Source organism: Chelonia mydas, chromosome 8, assembly GCF_015237465.2.
Source record: "Chelonia mydas isolate rCheMyd1 chromosome 8, rCheMyd1.pri.v2, whole genome shotgun sequence".
Lineage (NCBI taxonomy): Eukaryota > Metazoa > Chordata > Testudines > Cheloniidae > Chelonia > Chelonia mydas.
The window spans coordinates 89,524,567-89,544,530 of NC_057854.1; the positions used below are offsets into that span (position 1 = coordinate 89,524,567).

The 19,964-nt window shown below is 41.6% G+C and overlaps 1 protein-coding gene across 4 annotated transcripts in view; it reads left to right on the plus strand.

The window, feature by feature from the left end:
- KANK4 (KN motif and ankyrin repeat domains 4) overlaps positions 1-19,964 on the plus strand; it is a 57,251-nt gene that overhangs the window by 11,047 nt on the left and 26,240 nt on the right. For 2 of the 4 annotated variants that reach the window (XM_037907261.2, XM_007059043.4), the window contains exons 2-4: positions 13,733-13,832; positions 16,181-18,253; positions 19,309-19,420. In XM_037907261.2, the coding sequence (XP_037763189.1) occupies positions 13,817-13,832; positions 16,181-18,253; positions 19,309-19,420 (2,201 nt within the window). In that variant the 5' untranslated portion in view covers positions 13,733-13,816. Of the gene's footprint in view, positions 1-7,530; positions 7,662-8,390; positions 8,503-13,732; positions 13,833-16,180; positions 18,254-19,308; positions 19,421-19,964 lie in introns of those variants that run through there. The other 2 variants (XM_027821528.3, XM_043520889.1) reach the window with 2 other exon arrangements.

Below are 19,964 nucleotides of genomic sequence, written 5' to 3' on the forward strand. Positions count from 1 at the left end.
CACCCATTCATAACTAGGGAACTCCAGCTCAAACCTCTTCACTGGTTGCAACTGTGGATATGTGGCTCATAGAGAGAGAGCCAGTCTCCGATGTAATCAGATCCCAAACCCTTTCAAGATGAAATTCACAGGCAACCATCAACTCCTAAAGCACTGATGCCCTCGCCATCACTGTGAAAGCCCACTTCACCCCATGCAGAGGTCCAGCACAAGGAATATGTACCAATTCAGTCCTTAAAATTGGGCATGACTTAAACAGTGCATAGCTCTTGGACTGGTCCCCTGCACAGGGGTGAATTTCAGCCTAAGTGAGGGGCTGCATTATGTACCAGCTTTAGTTTCCAAGCAGTTTCAAGACTTTATCCCCTCTGTCATATCTAGACATACTGTATTTAGCTCTTAATTTTTTCTTGAAAGCCATTCCTGCCAGCCACACAAGGACTTTTGTCATTCTTCCAGTTGGCCACTGTCTTTCTGATAGTGAGTTTCTGCCTCCCCGTGAATGTGCGCTTTGGATTAACATTAACCAGCTTGCATGTTCTCAAACTGAATCTCATTTGTTATTCTCTGCCTACATTTCTCATCTCCCTATGGGCTTGATCCAAAGTCCACTGAAGTCCACAGGAACACTTTCCACTGACTTCAATGGACTTTGGCTCATGTCCTGTATTCTCTCCTTCCACTGGTGTTTGCAGCTCTTTCCAATTTAGTATCATCTGCAAGTTCCATTAATGTGCAGTTTGTACCCTATAATATTAGTGAAGGCATTAAGTAAAAGTGACCTAACACAGATTCCCCTGTGGTTCTGCAGTAGATATCGCCTCCTAAGATGATATTTTGTTATCTAGCATTAATTACCTTTTGTTACTGCTCCTTCTTTCTGTTTCCACTCAGTCACAGTGTTCATATCCAAGTTGATTTGACACAATTTTGAGAGTAAGATTCCATGAGGCATTGTATCAAATATAACTAAAATTTAAATATACTGCATCTACTGCTCAACCTCCATCCACTACTTTAGTAATTTTTTCTTTTAAAAAACTAATTAAGTTTGCACCCCAAGATCTCTATTTCTATTTGACACCAGGAAAATTATGTATGCAATAGGTTAACACAGGGGGAGTGTATCATGCCCTCACTCTTTGCTTAAAGCCTGACTGCAAAGGTTTTCCTTGTTGAATGTATAACTATAGCCCAGTAACATGCTCTTAAAATGAGAAGAAAAAGCATTCTAAATGGATCGTCATCATAGTATTTGCACTTACTTAGCATCTTTCATGCAAGGATCTCAAAGCACTTTACAAACATCAGTGCATCCTCAAAACATCCTTATGGAGGAGACATTGTTATAGCCACTTTGCAGATGGCTAAACAGAGGCACAGAGAAAAGAGAGGCCTGATTTTCACTGGCACTGAGCACCGGAGTTCCCATTGATGAAAATCAGGCTGGAAGTGATTTGTCCAAGGTGTTGGCAAGTTAATAAAGTCATTGGGAATTGAACCAAGCAATTCTGAGTTCTAGTCCCTTCCTCTAACCTGTGGACAACATTGTCTCACTAAGTACCCAAAGAACAGAGAAGGAAGACTGTGTAATGTACTTGATTCTCTTTATAAATGTTTTTATTCTGTACATGTGCTTAGAGAAGAGAACCTTTGCCTTCCTGCATGCCACAGTGCGCCACTGTCATGCTGCTGCAATTTTAGAAGGGAGAGTCTAGTCTGCCTCAGGACCTCCCTGAATTTACCTCATTCTTTTAGGAAGCTAATCTCCCCAGACCTTCTTGCAGCAAAAGTTGTCCTGTGTATCCTATTAGTTGGGCCCAGATATTGCCGACACTTAAACACGCGCTTAATCCACTACCCTGAGGAATCCCATTGATTTCAGTAGGGCTACACACAGTAGTAACGTTAGGCATGTGTATGAGTATTTGCAAAACCAGGGCCTTAGATTGTTGTAAGCTTCTTGGACTAAAAGAAAAGGAGTACTTGTGGCACCTTAGAGACTAACCAATTTATTTGAGCATAAGCTTTTGTGAGCTACAGCTCACTTCATCGGATGCATTGGACTAGGGGATCCCCCCATCTCCCATGTTTGTATAGTGCTGTGTAATAATAATGAAGGTGATGACTTACTGATAGGTGAACCAGGAGAGATCTTTCCAGTATTTAAGTCTCACATCATCAAAAAATCCTGCCACACAAGCCATGTATGTTTTAACCAGGCCACTTTCTAGGTAAACACACTAAAATTTCAAGACTTTTCTTCTCTCTCTCTACCATGAAATGACTGTTCTTGCCCATTCCCAGACTGCACGTTGTTTTATATTTTGGATCATCTGAGCCCATCACTGCATAGCTGCCTTCTCTCCTGCGCTGCTGCACCTAACAGATTGAAAACGCATTATGTTTCTTCCTGTGTATCCAAACAGAATTGAAAATACGTGTAACAAATATTCCCTGTGAGGCCATATTTGTTCATGGTATGTCCACTTGTAACAATAGCTCTTCTGGGCTATTGTGTAATCAAGCCTGGAGGGAGCAGATTTTCAGTAACACTTTAAACAGCAAGGGCTAGATTCCCTGTAGATATTTGGCACAGAGATGTGCAAATTACATCTCCCTATATCAGCCCGGCCCTCACTTCCCCCAGGGGAAATTCACTGTGAGGGAGAACAGATGGTGTTGCCACTCCTTGCTCTCCATTAAGCAGGCAGGTTTAACTTACTGACGGGGCTCCTTTGGAGGGCTTCCAGTGGGTGTGCTGAATCAACATAACTCCTGACCACTCCTTTCTCCAGCCATTTCCTGGGCACCTGAGGATTCCTTGGCAAAGGAAAGGTTGCAATGGCTTTCTGACACCACAAATGCCTCCACAGAGACCTTTCATTGCCATCCCCTGCCACTGAATCCAGCTGTAAAGGTCCCATCACTTACTTCGAAGCCTTGAAGTATTTGATTTTGCTGCTTTCTTTTCCCTTCTCCAATCTGGGGTAGGAGAATCTAAGAACTGTGGGCATAACCCAACAAGCAGTGCAAGCTCACTAACACAAGCAAGAGGATTCAGGACCTTAACCCATGTAGCTGCCGCATATATGGACAGATGATCTAAGATCTTATAGTGCTCCATAGCACTGTTTGGGATAAATCTGCAGAAGAGCTCACTGGATAATTTCTCCCATCTATCTACCTGTCAGCGTGTCTCTTTAATATCAGCTATTTACATCTCATGCCGCCACAGTCTCCTTATGCAGACATATTCATGGCCAATACAAGAAAAATCCTCACTTCCTCTTAGTGTTCACATTACTATGCATCCCTGATAACCAGCACTCTTCATCAAAGCACTGTCTCCTGAAGATAGGAGTAGTGTCAGTGCTGACTGCCAAGCGGAGAACAAACAAACAACTGACCACAACTGGCTGGGGGTGCTCCATTTTATAAACTCCACTCCTGCAAAGAGCAGCATTCGAGAGAACAAGAGTTTAAAGAACTGCAGCATCTGGTAGAGAATCAGTAGCAACACTTCTGGGTCAGACTTTTCATCCTTATTTTTGCTGCACTGTTTTACGCCCATTTGTGAGCACAAGCTGAAGAGGGGCAGAATTTGCCCACTAGTGACAGTCTGATACCTCTTCTGGAGATCCTTAAATATAGATCAGACACTGGGCCAAACCTCCTGTAGGGCTGCATTTTATTCAGCAATCCATTTACACATGTCTTCAACTTTAAAACTCATGCTTATATCTATCTCATTGACTTGAATGGTCTTAGGCCCAGGCTTACATGATTTACTAAGCAGGGATAGATTCAAGTCCATGCTTAAGTGTTTCCCTGAATGGGAGCCCCAGGGACTTGGAGCACCACTTCAAATCCTTTGGAGTTTTGCTTGGTTAAGACTGCATGTTTTAGCCAAGTGAATCTGAGGAGGAGGAGATGCTAGAATAAAAACATACTACTGGGTCTTTCAAAAGGGAAAAAATAATTGAAAATGGTCTGACAATATACTTGGAATTAATGATATATATAGTACAGAAAATATACCATATATAAAGGGCAAACAATGACTATGTACAGAACAGTTATGGAAGAATATGACTCGCCCCTTGTTGCCAGGCCTGGGCGCAGAGTTGCACGGCCTTCCCCGCAGTTGCTACCACTAAAAGGCCATTTAGGCCTGCTGGTGATCCACCTCCTCTTGGGACTCAGCCCTCCAGCCAGTACATGTATTCTCCTGGCCCTTCCTGGGTAAACAAAGAGTCCAAACAATAACCCTCCGACCCCATGTTGGGCCTTTGGCCCTTACTCCTTGTATCAGAGATTTTCAATAATCCTTACCTCTGGTGTCAGGGGGATTTCTATACCACCTTCATCAGCAAGCCCATAAGGAGCCGAGGCCCTTCCTCTCCTCTGGGTTCTGGTCCAGGGCCCTTTAATAAAAGGCCAAGGCCTATGTACACAGATTACCTAGCTACCTCCCTGGACTACTTCCTACCTTGCCCTATCTTGGGCCTTTCCCACAGCCTCTTCCTGGGTGTACTGTGTACCAGTATCACATTCTCAAGGCCTTCTCTCCAGGCTCCTGCAGAGCTTCTTATTACTTCCTACCACCCAGCTAGCTCTGCTGTAGGGGAGTTTTCTCAACTGACCCTGAAGGAGTTTCTCTGCTCCCTGCAAGCTTCTCCACCAGCACAGAGAATACTAGGGAGATTCACTTCCCCTGCTTTCCTTTACAACTGCCTTGGGCTCCTTATTGCAGGCCTGCCTTGCTTCCTTCAAGGAGGCTCTTGTCTGCCATCAGGTCACCTCAGCTTCCTAGATCCAGCCATAGCTCTCTCCTTGAAAAAGAGCCAGAGATCTGTTCTCCTCAACCAGACCCCAACTGAGCCAGGTTCAGCCCTGTTAGCTTCTCCTGCCAGGCCAGATACCTTCTGCATGTGCAGCAGGTCAGGGCTGATTGAACCCAAAAGTGAGCTGTAGCTCACGAAAGCTTATGCTCAAATAAGTGGTTAGTCTCTAAGGTGCCACAAGTCCTCCTTTTCTTTTTGCGAATACAGACTAACACGGCTGCTACTCTGAATCCTTCCTCAGTGTGGGCTTTGCATACCCTATCACAGGATGCATGAATACAGCAAACCAGTGGAATCTGACATAACAGACTTGCAGTAATCATTAAATAAGCAAACACTTAGAAGTTATATTTGAACACCCGACCACATTAATGAACTGTAAAAGAGAAATACAAAGACTTAACTTTATCAGTATGCAACAACATAATGTCATTGTGTGTGCTGATTTAATGATGAAATGTGTAACAGGTGAAATTTTCAAAGCCATTGAAGTGGCTAGTTTATTTTTAATTAATTGTGCAAACAGTGCACATATCTCACTGTTTGGACAATGCAAATGGGCAGTCAAGTTTCACTTTTGTTTCTGTTTCCAGAAAATTTCACTTGCTGGTTCTCATGCACAAGCGCAATGTTTGGGTTGCAAATGCTTCAGGGGAAAGTTTATTTGCCTTCTTTTCTTAAAACTGTATCCAAAATATATTTTTAATATAATGGAATAATTTAATATAAATATTTGCCCTTAATTTTTATAATACCTTATTTTTTACCAAACTTAAATTTTCAGCCAAATTTGACCTGACAGCGTCTGTAAGATCTGTGTGCAATCACTCTGACCTTCAAAAGTACCATAAATGTTCCATGAATGGCAAGAGGATTAAAGGAGTACAATTTGCCCAGTTTTGCTTGGGTAAACTATGACCCAAAGTTATTTACTTTGCCACTGATAATATCCTGGTCATTTTGTTTGCAATGTTCACTGTTTATTCTTTCACTGTTTTTTTAGTTAATTTTGTGGTTATGAAAAGTGCTGGATTGACAGCTCTGGATAAAGAAGCCCTCTGAATATGCACAAACCAAGTTGGTATAGTGGGCAGCATTGCAACCTTTCCAACCCTGCCCCAGCAATTCACCTCTAGAGAGGAATACAGTTTCCGCTCTTAAACAATCTTTTGTCTCTCTGATGAGATGGTCTCTTAGCATCAGCTCCAATACCAGTGTGGTGATGTAGATACTTGTGCACAAGGACCTGGATTCAGGCCACAAACTTACTTCACAGAGACCCCTCAGTGTTGATCAGACACTCATAACTTTCAGTCATTTCTGACATGGGATAGATTCAAGCCTACCAGTGAAAGGCTCTGTGTTCCATTACCAAGCCCATAGCCAGCTCCACCTTCTCTGTTTGCTTAGGGCAAGATCATCATGCAGGGGAACAAGGGAATGTCAGGTGTCCCTAACTCCCTTGCGTGGTCTACAGACACCGTGGCTCACAGCTTGGGCATGATACTCCCACTCCCCACACAGGTGGGCAAGGAGGGTTAGACAGGCTGGGATGCAGGTGGAAACCTTAACTTTTCTTGTGCCAACCAGCGCAGCTGAGCCAGAGAAGCGATCTGCTACTATAGACTAGACTTCCCTTCTGGAATAAGAGGAACCAGGATATGAACTGCCAGCGGGGGAGTGAGGTGGGAGGAAGTTTTGTTTCATGGTCTCTGTGTGTATATAATGTCTTCTGCAGTTTCCACGATATGCTATGCATCCGATGAAGTGAGCTGTAGCTCACGAAAGCTCATGCTCAAATAAACTGGTTAGTCTCTAAGGTGCCACAAGTACTCCTTTTCTTTTTTCAGGATATGAACTGAGAGTCAGTTTGTTCCCTGGTGTGTTGGAGCGGCAGTGCAGCTACACACCTCAGCATAGATTGTTAAATCACAATCCAGCCCTTCATTTGTCTGGCACAGTTTTGAATTCTATCTTTGCAGAGCAGGAGAGAGTTTTGACACTTTTGGGAAGTGGATGAATTTCGTAAACCATGCCCGAAGTGTTATGTAGGGCTTTTGTGATAGGAACCATGCCCCAACATTGCATGGCAATTTACCATTTAAAAACTACTCGCAAGCTCAATTTCTACTGAAGTTCCAGTTTTCTACAGATCAAAATCTAGGAGACACAATTTTTACTGTGTTCAGGGGCAGGTATATCTTCTGGTTTCAGTTCAACAGCTGTGGTGGCCCTGGGCATAAGATATATGAAACTGAATGACTGCAAACTGCAGGGCTTTATGTTAGTTCACAAACTACGATTTACCTAGAACTTGAGAAGTGATATTTCACATTGCAAAGATGGGTGAGGAAACAAGCCTTTTACTTTAAATGTTTCCAAATGTACCTCAGAACCTGGAGGTTCATCTGTGCTTTCCTTTTATCTTTAAAACCATTTGATTCCCTCAGTGTTTTATGTTTGTTTGAATTTTATTTTTGCATTGATAAACCCAATGTAAAATGTTGCATCATTTAGACAAACTGCTTTTTCTCTTATCCTATTGATCCACCCTATCTTTCCTTCCTTTGGTTAGCATAGCACAATGGGAACAGCAATGCTACGAGTTTCCTTTGTTACCACTGTATCCTGCCGCTGCTAACAATAAATGCGACAAGAGATGGGTGATCAGAGTTTTAAATGTGTCTCCTTTCAATCAGCAGGGCATTCTACAGAGGGCCTTGCTTGCTGTACTAGAAGTCCTCTTTCTGTGCTGCAGTTATCAACTGCTACATGGTGACCTGCAATTCACTGAAGTGTAGAATCAATAGAGTGGTATGTTCAGTAATTACAGAAGATGCTTTGCTGATTTTCTTGTCCTGTTAAATAGATTCACTGCCTTATCTTCAGCTCCTCAGAAGAGCAGATTGATGGGTGTAACTATGGGACTGTGAGCAACAGACAAAACCCTGAATTCTTAAAAGGATATTTCTGATATAACTCATTGCACTAGGGTAGGACTGAAGTAGAATTAATTATTAATATTGAAACATGTTGCGTTTTCTAATAAAGCTTCTGTCCTTTAATCAAGGGGACTGTTTTTATTTTTTGTCGGGAGAAATGCTGACCAGAATAAATAATATATTCAAAATAGCGAAGCTGCAGAATGTGAACTGAAGCTCAGAATGAAGCTAGTAAGAATTTCTTTAATGAGTAACATCAGATGAAATGAGAACTGTGTAGTTAATTATTGACTGACTTTTAAATAATCCTATTTTTGATAAGGCAGATAAGGTCATATGTTGTTCAAAAATTTCCCCAGTAGACTAAACATTTTGCATTTTGTTTTTTATTGGGAGATAATATACACTGTCTACAGAAAGTGTAATTAACTTTAAAGACTGGGTTTTAAGTTTCTCCAGAAAGGATGTGTAAGAATTATGTGCTAGCTTGTTAGAAAATGAATTCATCTTTTGTTCTGCTCCCTCTGTTTAGTTAAACTAGTATTTGCTTTTTAAGCAAGGTCACTGATCAGCTGACCAACTTCTTTAACAGCTGGAAATCACACATTTGCTGCTCTGAACCTATAACTATTGACTTGCAGCAGTGAAAAGAGACCTTTCTTAGAGGAAAAAGCTCTTTTGCTCTGTTTCTTTGTAGATGGAAGGATGAGAAGGTAACCTGGCAATGTGCTTTTTTAATGATACTTTTTCTTTCATAATGAAGTGCTAAATGCAATTGCTGCAATGCAGGAGAAAATGACAGCCAGTGGTAAAAAGAAGAAAAAGTTGTGATCTATTTACATAGTTAATGAGATTGTGTTAATATGTCATCTACCGGGCATGAATTATCTCTTTGTTTATAGTCACAGGGGTAAATGTAAAACTCATCTGTAAAACTCGTGGTAGCAGACTCCTTTCCTAGAGTGAATTTCACCTATCTCAGTCTTTGTAATTCAGTTAAAGTTAAAACCTTCAGGATGATCTTAGGTTTTGTTTTTTACTCTGTTAATGGGGGCCAGAAAATGGAGAGTTAAATCTGACTGTAAAGGAATACTCTTTGAGACTTGGCTTTTAAAAAAGACAGTACATTGCCCTTGCAAATGGGGAACTGAGTGAATGAAGTTACTGTGTCAAATATTTTACTTTTTCATGTTTATTTCTCTATATGCTCTTGCCTCATGAGAGGTATTTTTAATGTACAGATGAACTCATCCTCCTCAACACTATTCTTTGTTGTAAAACTAAACATCAAAGATGCTATATATGCTGAAATGCTCTCTGCCTGGGGATTAAAATTGAGTATTTTCCATTATTGTAAAATATAGGGAAAGTCTGCAAATATTAAAACCCGAGACAGGGTCAATTTAACAAATTTATACATAATGTGTTTTCTGTCAATGTATATTAAAGGCTCATAATGACAGTGTTTGATAAGGTATTTACCAAAGGGGAAGAAAACCTTACAGAATCTTTGAAATCTCTTTCATGAGGGGCTAGATGATTTAGAGGAGGAGAACAGGATACAGAACTAGGACACTAGTTCAAATGTGTCCCAGGTTGATAGTAGCTGAAGGGCTTTACCAATCTGAAGGCTGTTCAGTGGCATATGTGAAAAGATTTAGACTCATTCCTGCTTCTAGTACACAAGAATCCACTGCAAATTAGCACTAAGTTGCAGCAGGAGACAAGCATTGAGTGGGGATGAGCTTGTCGCACACAGTACAAGACAAGGACTGAGTGGGGATGGAGTAAAAACTAGCCTGTCAGTCGCAGAAATGGTTCCTCCAGAGACCTGACCCAAAGCCCTTTGAAGTCCATGGAATGGGAATCTTTCCACTGACTTCAGTGGGCTATGGATCAGGCCCCAGGTGAAGGTTCAAGCACATTGATGTTGTGGTGCATGAGCCATCTTAGCCAGTAGAGTTCAGTTCTGTCCTTCAGATGCACTAAATTCTCTAAACTTAAAGTCTAAGGGGCAGATCCTCCTCTTGCACCAGTGTAAATCAGAAGTAGCTCTTCTGAAGTCAGTGGAGTTCTATTAGTAGTATAAGGCAAAGATGAATCAGGAGGACATGTGTGATATGTCTGCAGAATGTGATCCAGGGAACTGCTCATAGCTGGGCGGGCTCTTGCAAAGCCTCAGAGCTCTGTCCAGAACACTAATGCACATCTGAAAACTGATCCCACCAGCTGGCAGCTTGTCTCCTCACACTCAGGCTTCCCTAAAGTTATGTATGGGAGCAGGGAACAAAGTGGTACGTGGGAGTCATTTTTCATTCCCTAGTCTCCCGTCAGAGACAACATTAGGCTGTGGTGAGACCTTGTTGTACTTTATCATCCTGTCTGGTATTTGGTTCCTTCTTAAGTAGAAATTAAATATCTTTTTGGTGTTGTCTTATTTGGTTTATTGTTAAAAACAAAAAAAATGTAGAATCAAATTTGAGACTGTTTGAACCTCTTATGAGAGATGACAGGATAATTTGTCCATGTATTCTGATGAAATTATTCACTCTGATCTAGTTTTCATTGTAGCCAGTCATGGAAGAATATTGGTTTGGATACTAGGGGTAATAGGACCCATATTTTTGGCAGTCAGCCATCAGAACCATGTATAAGCTACACTGGAGGCACTTGAAGTACGTCTACAAGCTGGTAGGGTACAGGCAGAAGTCATTTTATGAGGTGATTTTGAAATAGATTAGCCAAAATTTCAATTTTATGACTGGAAAGTTGGAACTGAGCCAAGTCGTAAATGAATCAATTAGGTGTAATTATCTAGATATTAAAACCCTCGTATTGATTGGATTTTTTTTCTTTGTAAATGACCTGGAAGAGTGAAATATAACTGGTCAGATGGTGGCTGGAATCCATAATCATTGTGCAACTAACTGTAATTGGAAAAGTAAAATAAAAACATTGGAGAAAGTGACTAATGTTAATTTTGGCACATGCTGTTTATTCATGAGGAAAAGCAGGAGAAACTGCCTTTCATGGACAAAATGGAGTTAGCCTGGGAATATCTTAGGAGTGAATTGGTTGAAATCGATCATAAACATGTGGTTCTGACTGGTTCTGTAAGATTAAGCTGGGTAAGCAAATGACTAGTCTGCCAGGTTTCTGTGTTACTATCCAGTTATAATTGTGTATAAGGTAAAAAGAAAAGGAGTACTTGTGGGACCTTAGAGACTAACAAATTTATTTGAGCATAAACTGTAGCTCCTTTTCTTTTTTGCGAATACAGACTAACACGGCTGCTACTCTGAAACCTGTGTTTAAGGTAGTAACCTTGGGATCATGTTAATGTTCTCTTTAGAGTAATGTCTTTCGGAAGACTCCATCACACCCAGATGCAGAGACCACACTTGTTTAATGCGGTAATTAGTTTCTTACCAGGTAGTTGTGGTTTCATAAAAATATTTTCATAATTTAAAATGGGTAACGCAGCAAAGTTTAATCTCATTTTCTCTCGTGTCTTTATTGGAAAGCTCTATAATCTAAGCACTTCATTTCAACGTTTTAAAACTTACATACCAGCAGCATCTGTCCCATTTTGGGGCAGCTTTTCTAAAAATTAAAACAGAAATAAATTAGGTTAAAATTCAAACCAATCTCAGAGGAAGAGAGGCATTTAAGGGATAAAGAATGGAGAATTAAGACAAGCTATGGTTTCAGCTGAACATTTAAATGAAGACGTGGACAGACATAGGAAGGCTGCAGAGAAGAAGTCTCTTGTACCAACCATGATGAGATTGTGTGGAGGAGCAGAGAAGAGACCAATACTAGATAAGTGGAGTGACTGACACAGTGAGGGATAAAGGCCAATGAATGTGACTGGGACAAGTCCATGAAGGGTTTTAATACGATGGGCCAAATGCTGAAGTCCTTCCTTAGGCGAAACTTTAAGAGTTAAAAGGTGAGCAAGAGGCTTGGTATGTGGACCAACAGCAATTTGAATTGGCTCCTGAATGAATGGATAGTCAGCGGAGCTGGCTTGGAATGGGGGTTTAAGTTGATTGCACTTCTTTGCACTTTTGAGCAGGTGGCAGAGGAATTCTGATCATGCTGGAGTCAGACGCAGAGTAAGGAACTGCAGCAGCCGAGGTGCCAGGAGCTGGACGCACAGAGGGGGAAATGAGGCAGGGCATACCTGGGCAATGGTGCTGAAGAGGGCAGCAGCGGAAATGGAAAACAATCAGGAGGCATCTCCCTCTCCTCCCCCACTTCTGCCAATAGGGATAATGAGATGAGGGCGGTTCGTGACTGGTTATCTGCCCTTCCCCCACATAATTGGTCTAGAGTGTGTGCACTGAGTGAGTCTCCACCTCAGCAGCTTCTGAAACTGGACATTATTGAACAGCTCTTTGCTCTCCCACAGGTGTCAGTCTGTTTTATGCCACGGGCTGGGGGAATTTCTCCAGTAGTTCAGCTCTCCAGGGTTGGCTGCTCCTTCCCTTCTGTTTCTTATGACCTTGCAATTCATGCACCTTTTTTCTGCTCTCTTGTGCACAGGCATGGGTGAGAGATCAAAGAGTTCAAAAAAGAGAGCAGCCCAGGAAAAATGTTTTGGGCACCCTGAGGGACTGCCTGCTGCAGAGAGGTTCGGGAGGGGGCCGGGGCAGTAGGCTGAAACCAGAGTTTTTCCAATATTGATCAGCGTGGGAATTGAGGTCAGGGCTCTTCAAGCCTTCAACCTCATTAGAGACTTGATGCATTGGGGTCAAGGCTGCACTCTCGTAGTTCTAGCAAGGTTCCAGCCCTGGGAGCAGCGGAAGGTGGATTTCCAGCCTGCACTGGGCAGGTCCTCCCTGCCTCTCTTTCCAAGGACAAACCCAGATCTTAAAGGAAGTTCTCCCTTTGAGGTTACAAACCCACCTCAAAAAACTTGAGGGACCCACAGGCTCCTCCTGTAAGCTGGGAAATCATCCTCCCATTCTGACCCTGACCTTCTTTTCCTGTCTGGTATATACACTAGCGGGCTTGGTTGCCTGATGAGCTCCAGTTGCCTTGACCTCTTTAGAATCCAGCCACCAGGCATAGAAGAAGTAGGGGCTTCCCATGAGACTTGCCTTGGGTGTCCTCAGTCCCAACATCCACAGTCCTCTTGAGATCCATGTAATCCTATACGCCATCACCCAGAATCAGGAGATGAGAGGGGGAGGGGGTGTTGAAGGATGATGATCATGTTCCTGACAATGACAAGCCTGAGTCGAAGAGACAGATGGAGTTATATGTTCCTACAAGAAGCACAACTGTGTTTTAGTCATTTAGCTGAAGGATTATTTTAATATGATCAATCACACACTGAAATAATGGGGTTTGGTTTAAAGATATTTAGTATCAGTTTTGAATCTTTGGCTGCTTTAAGCAAAGAAATGACAAACAAGCCACCACTCTATGTAGCCTATACCCCTTGCTCTTTTCACCAGGAAATGAAATATCACACAGTATATAAATTACAGACTATATCTCATAGTAACCAATGTATTTTGGGTAAAGAGTTCATATACCATCTACTACAGATCCCCGGCTAACAGCGAATTAAAGCAGCATCTCATTGCGATGTGTCTAGGAAGCAGGAATTGTTACCACTAGAAGATAAAATATTGATTTAAATATTCTTGAAAATGTTTTCTGTACATGGTCTGGCTGCAGAATACTTGAAGTAAGAGGCAAGGTACTGCAACAACAGTCACTAACGTCAACTATACTCCCTGAAGGACCTGACTTTTGTTGTACCAAAAAGATTTTTTTAAAAAAATCACAGCGTTCAGCAGTGGCCATTCAGGCTCACTGAGGAGTTTCCTACAGCTAGATGGAAGCCCTTGAACATGGATGGGGCGTGGTGTACTTGGGCTTTGAAATAAATATGGGAACTTTGTCTAAATGGCCTTTTAATTTTTTTAGGTGCACAAAGTCTTATTGACTCGTTGGACGATGTTTAACTGACAGCCTGGACCATATTCCACATTGTGAAATATAACTGGAGAAATGGAGAAAGCAGATGGTATGGAGGCTGTTTTTACTTAAACGCTGTTGAATGGAACTCTTGTATCATTTAAAAAATATTAAACCAAGGTATTTTGTTTACACAGTAAATAATTCATGCTCTGCTCACTGTATGGAGACATGTTTTCCAACAATGAAAATATGCAAGGTTTGTGCATAGTTCATGACACACACGATGCACTCTCATTTTGCTCTGATTTGTGATTACTGTAGTGGAGAATAAGTGTGATCGTTCTATTGTTTACAGTGGAGTTTCAAGCACTGTGTATGGGGCTTTCAGAGAAGATCTTAAAGACAAAGGTCTTGTGTGTTCTGTATGGACGCTAAGGATCCCCTTCTACTTTTCATAAGAGTAGTAGGGCTTTGCCTGGGTGTCACTTTACACTAAATTTTCCTTCCTCATTCCACTATTGCCAGTGTGCTGGCTTCCTCTGCAGTGGTGGCTGCATTTCAGTGGTGCTGTTTGTATAAAGGGCTTGGGGAAGCTTTGAGACGAAAGGGTCTGTATCTTTGCCAAATTCTCACCAGTCCCTGCAAGACTGCTTCACAAGGGCAGTGGCAAAGGGAAGAATGCTCAAACATTTTCAGTCTTGGGTAACTATAGTTAGGCACCAATACCCCTATTTAAATCAGTGGCCTGATTTTCAGAGGTTCTTAGCAGTCCTAACTCACCACAACTTCATGGGTTCACATTTCAAAATCAGGCCGTTTATTTTGTTCGTGAATCTGGATTATAGGTGCTTAACTTTAGACACCCTACTTTGAAATTTTGGGCCTATGAATTTTATGGGCTGTGGATTTTATTATTAGTTCTATCTATTCTATCAACTTGCCAAGCACCTTATATAGGACACAATGCTAGAACAAGTAACCAGAATGAAGGACAGGGATGTATCATCAGTACAGGAAGTTTAAATTGATATAGTGTTCTTTAGGGAAATTCATAAATAAGTTACATTTTGTTCAGACACATCAGAAAGGTAAAATCATAAAAATAACTTACAGCCATGAAAATGAGAGCACACCAGATTTGAATGGGGCAGAGGTCAATTTGAGTCTAAGTTGAAAGATGTCCATTATTAGGAGAGACAATTGAAAAGTCTGATTTTAGCATCTACTTTCATGAGAGTTGCTGATATTCACTGTAAGGTTCTGTATTGACTGCTGCAACTCTGCATATTTGATTACATATGGAACAAATTGGCTGTTGTATATTTAACACATTCCAATATGCTGGATTTTCTTGAACTGAAGAATTAAAGACGTGCTCTTGGAAGAACATCCATGAACATTAGAAAGGGTTTTGTGGTTCTACACAGATTTACAGATATGACTACATGAAGCTGCACAGGTTAACCCTATCTGTGCCAACCTTTTGTGCTGTACAAGCCTCAGGGCCTTGGCCAACGTTTTCAAAAGCAACTAGTGATTCCAGGTGCCTCATTTCTTCAGTGCCCAGTTTGAAACACATTTAAAGTGCCTCAGATTGGGCACCCAAACTGTAAGACATCCAAAATCACCAGTCACTTTTGAAAATTTCAACCCTGCCTTTTAGAGGTATTCTTTATTTTCAACTGGGGTGACAATGTTTGTCCATAGGGCCACCCAATGTCTCTTTGCCTGACTTGCAAAAAAACCCAAATGTAATTGTCATGGATAGTTTCCATCGTCTGGCTTATATCTGGATTTCTTATACACTAGGATTAGGATTTATTATATAGCAGGAAGCTTTTTAATACTTAGACATATTTGTAGCTCAGCCTACCAAACCTGCTATTTACATAATTGCCAATTAAAATAATGATTTAGCAAATTCCAGTGCAACAATTACATGAGTCAGCTCCAGAAAACAAGATTATACATTTGCATGTGTTGCTCTGTGGCTATATCTCTAATCAGACTCAACATTAGCATTACAAATGACAAACTACAACCCATTCCTTCTCCCTTTCCCTTTTCCCTGCATAATGATTTAGGAAGGCAGCTGGCCGGCATTTCAGCATTTTGTGCATAGTGATGAGAGCCCTGATTCTCAGCTGTGCTACAGCTGCCTTTTGGCTCCTTCAGGCTATTGGTAGTTGCTGAAAATTAGAGCAACCTTCAGACTGCTCTAACTTACCCCAGAGGACAGGATCAATGTACAGCCAGCCCTCGCTGTCCACATACTCCACACTGCCTCCTCAGCCACAGCCAAGGATTGGGCCTGAGGAGTGGAAGATGAATGGGAGAGGTATAAAGCGGAAGCAAAATAAATCATTGCTGACCACTTTTTTTCTGCTGCAAACATGGTTCGATTTTTTTTTAATTCATTTATTTTTTAAAATTTAATGTCTCGTTTTATTTCAGCTGGCGATCAGCCATCAAAACCTGCTGAGGATAAAGATCAACCCAGAAGTCTCCCTTATTCTGTTGAAACACCATATGGCTTCCACTTAGACCTTGACTTTCTGAAATATGTGGATGACATTGAAAAAGGAAATACCATTAAAAGGGTTCACATTCACAGGAAGGCCAAGCAGCCAAAGTTCAGCACACTGCCTCGGAATTTCAGCCTGCCTGAGAATAGATCCCGTGCATATGCTTCCTCCCCCAATAAGAGCTGGGCTGCAACCTGTTCATTTGCCCAGAGGAAGGCATCACTAGGGGCAGAAGAAACCACCTGTCTCATCACATCTTATGACTCACCACAATCCTTAACTGCAGAGGAGCCAAGTTATAGAAAAAAGGCCCTTTTAGCAGAGACAATCAGACAAGCAGAGGTCATCCACCATGAAGAAGAGCCTGGCAGCTGTAGAGGGAGGCCACAGCTGTTAAGGGCTTCCAGCATGCCAGCCAAACTTCTACCAAGTAAAAGTTCAGAAGAGGAAAGTCAGTGCTCCAAGCCTGCTCAGCCCTCAGCACTTTCTCAGCCTTGTGATGGAAAGAGCTTCACAGAAATTCCCTTTAGTCCTGCAAAGGAGTCTCTGGATTCACACTATTCTGATCGTGTCACATTAAATTTCCCCAAAGAGGCAAGGAATGTGCAAGAGCAAATCAAAGTGGTGTTCTGGGAAAATGAGCAGCCTAAGGGACAACAGGTGAAAGCCATCCCTGAGCTGGGTCACCAACCCCCCGAGCTTCCTAGGGAGAGAATGCAAATCCAATCTCCACATCAAAGCCAGCATTCCATAGCTCAAGAGCGGCTCCTGGTTACAGACAGTGTAGGAGAGGAATGCTACGCACCAGAGACAAATAAATGTCCTGAATTAGTCAAGGATGAATCATTCTCATCAAATGCCCCCAAGTTTATGCATGAAAATGAGAACCGTGACATAACAGAATTAAACATAAGTGAGATCATGCCAAGTGCACCAGAGAAGACTGAAGTTCGAAGCATTTGGGCTAGAGCGACTGAGAAAAACTCAGATCTTGAACCTTTGCTTTGTGACACAGTAGATCCCAGCAGGATCACAGCACTGAAACAACAGATCACTGTTCTGGAGGAGCAACTAAATAGCAAAATAGAGGAACTTGAGCAGATCAGAGTAGTGCTGAAGCAGCAGGGTAGTGAGATCAAAGCAAAGGAGAGAACCATTAAAATACTGGCAAGCTCCAAAGCTCAACTGGAAGAGAAGCTTTGTCAGGAAAACACCAAAGAAATGGAACCATCCAAGCAGGATGGAAATGTCCTGCAGTACCACGATGCTGCAGTGAACACTGAACTCATACAAGCAAACACGTTTAAGGAGGCCTATGATAAGGGTGTCAATGTTAATATTCCAGTCGCTACAGAATCTGTAGGATGTGGTACCTATGGAGTGGACAACGTGAACTTGCAGGTTAAGGAGTTAAGAAGAATGCCTGTTCATACAGATCAGGGGTTGGCAGATGTTCACACTGGAGTCAGAGAGGAAGGGGCTGCACCTCTTGCCAAACAGAAAGGAACTGACACTGAACCCCTTGTCTTTACACCATGCTTCACTGAGCTGAAGATAGATGAACAGATCAATAATGACTGTCAAAATCAAAGGAACAGCTATGACAGACAGTCTTGTGCTGCAAGCTCTCTGATTGGAGAAAGCTGTTCAAGAACAGGAAGAGCTGACTCGAATGGAAATAAACCAGGTGGAAATAAACCAGTTTTTGCCAGGGATGTAAAGCAAGATCTGATTGAGGAGGAAAACCGTACAGAACAAGAAGATTCCTCTGCAGATGATCCCATAGGCCAATATGTTAAAAAAATCCAGGAGCTTTTGCAAGAGCAGTGGACGTGCTTGGAGCACGGATATCCAGAGTTAGCAAGCGCTATTAAACACCCTGCATCGAAGCTTAGTTCCATCCAGAATCAGATAGTTAATTCCTTAAACTTGCTGTTATCTGCCTATTCTACCCAATCACCATCAGATAAGGAGAATTCGAACACGCAATATCAACAGTTGGGTAAATAACATTGGCACAGGTCTAAAAGTATCTGGGCCGATTCTCCTCTCACTTGCACCAGCATCAATCAGGAGAAACCCCGCTGAAGTCAATGGTGTTACATCAATGTAGAGCCAGTGTCAGTGAGATCAGAAACAGGCTCTTTGTGTTTCCTTAAGTGTAGATGAGAGAGGTAATCTTTATAGCATGGTGTAACACTTGAAGTTTTACACACAATCTGAACTTTTCGAAGTTCCCTTATGCTACTGAGAGGGACTGGTCTGTCAGATAAAGTTGCTCATAGCTTTTCTTAATTGGGTTTTATGATTCTGCACTTCATTAGTGAACACATGGCCAGATCTTCATCTGGTGTAAATCAGCACTACCTTCAATGGAGCTATGCCAGTTCACACCAGGATGTGGACCATGGTATTTAAAAAGACCTGTGCCCCTTAAGATAAATAACTAATAAATATTCCATGTCAAATTAGGTTATTTTATTCTTTTGGGACCTGATCCTCATTTACATTGTTTCCTCTACACTGCCAGAGGGGGTATTAGTGTAATTGAATCCAAGGCTTCTATTTTCAAGCAATATAACATGAGAGGATGTGAATTCAGGAGCAGTAATTCATTTCTGTAGTGTTGTATAGAAGGCTGACACTAAGAATGTTACCAAGGACACTAGGCATGAATTTCAGTGACAACATCAGTATCGAAAGTGCAAAAAGACCTAGTTAAGGGGTTGTAGCAGAACATTATTATACCAGTAAAGCCTACTTATATTAGGACAAGATGCAGATACTTACAAAGTCATTTATAGATGTGTGTCAGATCTCTGTCCTTGTTTTAATGGTGGCAGCCCAGATCTTGACTATATACACCTGCCTCTGCAGTTCTGTAAGGTATATAAGGTCGTTCATAAGGTAACATGTAACAGAAACCTAAGATACCTAGACAAGTGTGACATAATTGTGCTTACGCTCTGTAGTTTGTTCCAGGCATACAATAAAGTTGAGACTAACAATTATGACAACATAGATACTTTCTTAATCTGTGATTTTGTATTTTGCTAGAAATCTCGCCAACCACAAGTCTTAAATCAATCATGAAAAAGAAAGTTTATGGTTTCCATGCAGGAGGTAATGGGACCAAAAAGAATCTTCAGTTTGTTGGGGTAAATGGTGGGTAAGCATCAGTTAAGAAGATAAAACTGCCTTTTCATGTACAGTATTATCCTCATCTGTCTCTCTCAGAAAATATAATCCTCCCCTCCCCAAATCTTTAATTAAAAGGCCATTTGCAATGTCATCTCTTTTATCCCTTCTTCAATCTAATATCGATAACTTTGCAGTAAAACCTGATGGGAAAGACTGGGACAGTGGTACTTTACAGAAATAATGAATGGTACTGGATTGACATCCTTGAAGACTCAAGTCGTCTGCTCACAGGTCATTTAGGGCTTGATCCAAAACCTCAAAGTCATTGGGAATCTTTCCATTAACTTGCATCAAGTCTGTACTGGTCAGGCAGCCACAACCTACCATCAAAAGTGGCTCAGTATTGGCCTAGAAGAAGTTCTATCTATGCCTATTCAGTCCTTGGTCTCTCTATAATGACAGCCAACAAAAGTGCCAGTTAGTGCAGTGATAGGAGTGGGGATTATGTGAACACTTGTTCACTAAGAACTGAACGGAGACCAATATATGTAATATATTTTCATTATTATCAG